The sequence below is a fragment of the Rhopilema esculentum genome, chromosome 16 (genome assembly GCF_057945365.1).
Source record: "Rhopilema esculentum isolate cy_ngs chromosome 16, ASM5794536v1, whole genome shotgun sequence".
Lineage (NCBI taxonomy): Eukaryota > Metazoa > Cnidaria > Scyphozoa > Rhizostomeae > Rhizostomatidae > Rhopilema > Rhopilema esculentum.
The window spans coordinates 1,726,313-1,732,848 of record NC_142830.1 but is presented as its reverse complement, the minus strand read 5'-3'; the positions used below and the strand labels follow the sequence as shown (position 1 = coordinate 1,732,848).

Below are 6,536 nucleotides of genomic sequence, written 5' to 3'. Positions count from 1 at the left end.
GTCTGTTTTTTCGTTATTTTGTCTTTTTGTATCATGTTGTCCTTCCTTGGTGTACTGCTCGAATACTGTATTTGAGGGAGTGCTCCTAAATCTTATCTGCTGCCGTTCTGACAAATTAAATCCAAAGCGATTAATCTCACCAACAACTTTAACTTTACAAAGTCTATTCAACCTGCGCCGTGTTGCCGATCTCTCTTGGGTATTACTCCAAGGAGATCAGAAATATAATATTGGTTCCCTTGAAAAATATAAAATTGAATGTTCAAAATCGAAAAACTCTTAGAATACATATATGACGTCATCACTCCAGCACTATCAAAGTGCGAATTATATAACTTATCAAACATGGAACGACACGCAATCGACTGTACAAAATATATTGTTTAGGTGGCCTCGAATCGATTTCCGAAATATCCACAGCAGCAACAACACTTCTGCTACGTGTATCGTATTTTTGCAACCTCAACAAATAACACCAAACAAAACCAAAGAACAGGAAGGTTTTCAGCAACAAAGCACTTTATGTTAACATCTTTATTTATTTAAATAAGCTGATCACAGGAAAATAAATTACTTTTGAGGAACAGCCAACACGCAAACAAAATGCCGAAGTTCCCATCTCAAAGGCCGATGTCACAAAGTCCTGTCAAGTCATGTGCTTATGTTTGCTCGAGAAATTCGCTCGCAGCTTTGAACACACTGTATATTGTACGTATTACGATATTCAGTTGATTATTCTTAAAAACAATATCAAAATACAAGGAAGGTTTGACTCAGTCAGTTCATTATATAAACCAAAATAAGGCACGTATTCAATAGTCTGTCCAGCTGTCCTTTTGCAAGGCTGGTAATCATGCGTAACGAGTTTGGTTTTTGCTCAAGCAGAAGTAAGCAAAAGCTCTAAGGATTTTCATGTAGTATCTTAAGTGGTACATTTTTGGTCTTATTGGTCCAATAGGAGAAAACAATAAATAGTGAATTTTTGAGCAACATTTCAATGTCATCATAGCGTCATTATATACACCTGAAAGAAAATTCTACCCATTCTGAAGCTGAAGACCTTAACAAGCTACAAAGGTTAACCCAACATTGAACTCAAGCTAGCAAAATGAATCTTGATGCGAATGTATTGTCTCTAAACCTAACAAAAAACTACATTATATTTTGGTCACTGAAGTATTTTTTATCTGACATACTTGGCCTAAACATTGGCAAGCCCTCCAACAAAAAGACATTATACTGCTACGTTTTTCAGTCTTCTTTAGATAAGTATCTGACCCAGAAGTTAAAACTGCCAATAAAAAGATCATGTGATCGTTGGCATAGAACCACTGATGCCTGTGCAAGCACTTTGAAAAAAATAGGGCTACCGACTTCCTAGAAAATGTGTTCATTTTCCTTGAAATTGTTCTGTTTTCTAAAGCAAGTATGAAGATAGACTTGTGAAAACCAAGGAAAACGTAAAAAAGTGAGATGCCTGTTACTACAATTACTAAAAACGCATTGCGCAATATTGTCAAATGATGTCATTATGCATACAGTCTATTGACTGGACTATTTTACTTATGAATTAGGTTGTGTGGTTCCATTGATGACAAAGATAAAGGCTGCATGTGAATATTGTTTGTTAATCATCTAAGTGATAATCTATAACATGTATTCCTGTTTCTGTTTTGCAGTGGCGTAGTGTCTATGTATGCTACGCTTACAGCGCAAGCGTAAAAATTCATAGACAAATTCTAAAATTCTTGCAACACTTCTACCGTTAATAAATTTGTTGTAGTGTTAAAGTCAATGCATAACAATTTCCGCAATAAATGGCTTCTGTTTTTTGTCACAAGCAGCATGCGGTGAACTCCAGCGCCAACATGCCAATTGGCCCAAATTGGCTATTTTTCCAAGTAAACAAATCGCTAAAAATTGTAAAATTCGAAAATCTGACTAACTGAAGACCCTCCAAATCACTCTTTTTGCCTGTCTAAAATAAGAGAAACATGCGATGCTCCAGTGCAGCTTAAGCGCAACTCGAGAGAAGCTTCTGAGAGAAGTGAGAATTTTCCGAACTGGAGCTTGCAGTCAGCCTTAGCGCAAGCATTCCAAAATATTTAATAATACACAACATTTTTCTGCCTATAAGCTGCTTTTTGCAAATAATTTTTGCGTGGTACCTCATTTCAAATCTAATTATTTTTCTTTCTTAACTCTGTGACTGTTAAAATGAGAAAAAATTTCATCAAAGCAGGGTCAAAGTCTATTTGTCATGATCCGCATTCCGTAATCCAAGTCAAAAGTCTTGCCAGTATAGTCAGAATTTACGGGCCAGGGCATGCGGTAGACCTGAGCGCAAGCCTTGCCAAATACATGATGATTTGCCGGGACTAACTTTCTGAAACTATACACATGGAAGCATTTTCAATTCTGACAACTCTCACAGCTCATTATTGTCATCTTTGTTAACTATGAGAGTAGAAAATGAGCAGTAACATTTGCTCTTGTTCGCCTAGGCTCTGCAGTGTGTTAACAATTTTGCAATGTGGAGAGCTCCTCCTTGTGGGAATCCCCAGCATAAAAATTCTCACATTGTGGGCATGTGATAAGGTCATTCCTTTTCTTGAGGAATATGAATAAGAATAAAATCTTTTGCGAAGCAGTTTTAGCACTAGGAGTTATTCTGAAAATTCTTGCAAATTAATTGAGCTTTTTTCAAAAAACCTGTGTTGGAGCCTCTGATGCAGAGAATAGACACCTTGATTGATTAGAATTACTCTAGTACAAATAATTTGTTACTTTCAAAATCAAAATTTATTATCATGATTATCATTAATTACCGCTTGTATTTTTGAAAAGCTGAAATTACAAATACATTCATTCAACATAGCTGTATATTTTATGTTATCCCATGTCTTAGTTCTGCGCTCACGCTACGCCACTGCTGTTTTGATGTTTTCATGTTTTTTATCTGTACTTCTTATTCTACGGATTTTGATGTAATTGGATTTATTTAATAGATTCAATGCATAATATAATTTTTATAACTTGTAAACTTGCTTCTGTTTTCATGCTTTTGTGTTTTTATCTGTACTTCTTATTCTAGGAATTTTGATGTAATTAGATTTATTTTATGCATAGAATAATTTTTATAACTTGTACTCCTGCTTCTGTTTGCATGTTTTCAAGTTTTTTATCCATGCTTTTTATTCTAGGGATGTTAATGTTATTGGTTTTATTTCAGTTTATATGATAATGTTGATTTTAAGTCTTTTTTACTATATGGTATATGACAACGCTATGCATTTGCTTTTTAGTTTCTTGGCTTAACACTGATAGGTGTTGCTGCTTACTCCAAGGTTGCTGTTATGAAAAATCTTAGTTTGCCTATCCTTGGTGGTGTCATTGCTTGTGGAGTATTCATATTCCTTACAGCAATGCTTGGTTTAATAGGAGCAATAAGGCACAATCAAGTACTGCTGTTCTTTGTATCCTTTCAATCAATAAAACTAAATATGATTTTTTGCTTTCATCTTTTAACCATCTTCAACCTGGTACCATGATCAATAGAGAAGCCATGGTGGTCCCAAAGAGATTAAATATTTTTTTTGGATGAGGTTTGTTTGACAAACATGTCCAATATGCATGGATGCTTGATTTATTCCAAATGGTTTTTAGCAAATATATGAAAGGTAACAAAAATGCAACCAAATTACACTTTCTGGAGTTTCTTGGTTTCTGAGTTTTTGAGACCTTGCAGTAAAAAATTCTAAATCAGGCTTCTTTAGTGACTCTGTGCAAGCAATTACACTTTAAATTATATTTGCTATAATATATGTAATTACAGTTTTATGATTATTGTTTCTTATGCCCACTCAAGCACCCTTTTTACATCTCATCATCTTATTGATCTAAATTTGATATGAATCATTGAATAAAACTTTACCAAGTTTATGATTTTTTTATGAGTTTAATAAACACATAATATGACATGCTTTTTTAGAAACTTAAATTTTAATTGGTAAGGAGAGAAGATAGTTAATTTTAATTGTAGGCAGCTATTGATTGTGTGAATTCCTTGATTCATATATAGTACTTGGTGATAATGTCTCTTCTTTTCATAATCCAACTGTCAGTTTCAATTGCTGCATTAGCTGTCACTAGTGATCAACAGCATGATATCTTGAAGGCTGGATGGCACAAAGCTGCTAGTGCAAAAGAGAAAAGTGAACTTCAGACAAAACTGGATTGTTGTGGATTTGAGACAGTGAAGTTCAATGTCAGTAGTACTAATCCTTCTTGTTCTGGAGTGAGTATAAATCATTTATCTGGTGACATTAGATTCAATCATAAAAAATTACACACTTTGTAGATTCTACCTATGGATGAATGTCAAAATGTGAGAATCTTTCAAAATTATACATGGTTGTTTAGAAAATCATATTTTTCTTATTTTATATTAGTTGTCTTGCTGTGTGGATGACAAGACAGGAAAAGGTGCTGATCCATGCCTGGGTTGTACCACTTGTTACAAAAAGTACAAAGTTACTCTTGAGCATGCTCTCTCAGTTGCTGGTGGTGTTGGCCTCTTTTTTGCATTTACTCTAGTAAGTTTTTTATGATTTCTTTCTTTCCTTGGCAAACTGCTTTTATAATTATCTCTAAAGTTGATGTCCCTTTCATTTAATCTCACACTGCCATTTATAGTCACATAGATTTTAGATCCAAATATGCAAAGCTAATCAATTTGGCTCAGTTTACTGTTTCACCCTTTCAAACAACATTTGATGTGGCTATTACTTGAATGTACTGTATATCAACCTTGACTGTGAGCATTTTCTCTGTCAATATGCATTAATGATTTTCAAGGCTAGGAAGAGATATTTAAATAGACAATTTTTCTAAAAGAGCAAGCATATGACAACTAATTGTTTTGAAAAAGTATATATATTTTCAATTTATGTCTTTTGTGTTACAAATATATTTCAGTCCATACCAGCTGCCAGAACAGTTTTTGCGCTGTATGGAAATGTTGAATAATTGATGCTTCACAGTTTTGTCCTATTTCTTTGTTGTTTTACAACATGTTTTTCTTCTGTTTAGCTCATGGGTATCTACCTTGCCATCAAATACAGAAATCAGAAAGATCCTGCTGTGAATCTGGATGCCTTCCTTTAAGCTTGTCAATGCCAATAAATCTCTGATTGGAATTCCTAAGTTGTATACATTTCTTTCATCTTGAGGTACTTGCAAAGTGGCATTTGCTGAAAATCACTTAGAACAAATGATCTTTCATATTTCCATGAAATGATAGCCATTTTGTGATTGGAACTTTGCTCCTTTCAAAATATAATTTGTGTGCTGTGTAAGGCAGTATAATCAATTTTGACTTTAGCTTTGTAAGATTTGTTGATTAAGTATCTGAATATTAAAGTAACAGCCTCAAAAGGGAGTACACTGACATTAAATTTAACTTTACTCACAACTGAGTAAAAGTTTTGCTACTTATTTAAATCAATCAAATTTGCCAATATGCATGCCATAGAGGATAACTTGATGCATCTGGTTTGGAAAAATAGACATGACTTTCACAGGTACAGCACAGCCCTACAAGAGTGTAAGCTTCTTAGGCCCGCTAGACAGATTGATTTAACAGTTTTATTCATTGGTGTTTTTAAAAGCTTTAAACCGTTTAACTCAACTGTAGCAGCTGTAAATGAAGAATGTTTGAATATGTTTCTTTCTAGTGACTATAGGGTATATGATAAAGTTTTAATAAACTCAGTCATTTTAGTCAAAAAGGCAATTGTTTTATTTTCTTGGACAATGCTAGACCTGTTTATCATAACATACCTCAAAGGCAGTCTTAAAAACAGTCCAAAGTGGCTGCCTGTAGAAAATAGGAAATGTTGGATAGCTATATTTCTTCTTAATAATGTGCTTATTTGCTACTCCTTAAAACCAACTACCTTTAGCCACGTTTTGCTACTTGCAAACCTACTCTAAGGATCTACAAGAACTTGTCTAATTTTTGTTGGTTATCAAACGATTGATGTTTGCGAAATGTGAAAAAAACTTTTTAAATCGCATATTGAACTAGTAGAATGTGAGATGGATGCAAGGCTCCTTTACCAAAAATGGCCATTGGTAACAACGCCCATGTTTTCAATATTTTGTTTTTGATGAGAGGATATTTTCATACAGGTTTACATAGGTTTTGGTTAAGTATGCAGGTTTACATAGATATATTTCGGAAAACATGCCTTTAGATCTTGGTATGCGTAAAATAACTACTTTTATTTGCCGGCAAAATGATACCTTGTGCTGGAAATTTACTTTCCTTTCAGTTGTGTTTTGCTTTTTTTATCATGATAATGTTTCATAAAAATTATTATGTGCAATTATCTTTGCCAATTTCGCAGTTTAGATTTATGATTGATAAGTGCATCATTAACATTGTTTTTATTGTCTGTTTTAGTTCAATTCCTGTTTAATTACTTAATTCGAATCTGTTTGATGCTCTTTGACAATCTAAAGTTGGTTGTAAT

General features: G+C 33.6%; 1 protein-coding gene across 1 annotated transcript; it reads left to right on the top strand.

Annotated features, from left to right (window-relative positions):
- The first annotated feature begins 416 nt into the window (after positions 1 to 416).
- LOC135682552 (tetraspanin-13) lies at positions 417 to 6,471 on the top strand. Its single transcript, XM_065197492.2, has 5 exons — positions 417 to 708; positions 3,306 to 3,476; positions 4,082 to 4,297; positions 4,452 to 4,595; positions 5,092 to 6,471. Exons 1-5 carry the CDS (start codon positions 604 to 606, stop codon positions 5,164 to 5,166), a joined length of 711 nt encoding a protein of 236 aa, XP_065053564.1. The 5' UTR covers positions 417 to 603; the 3' UTR covers positions 5,167 to 6,471.
- Positions 6,472 to 6,536: the final 65 nt, after the last annotated feature.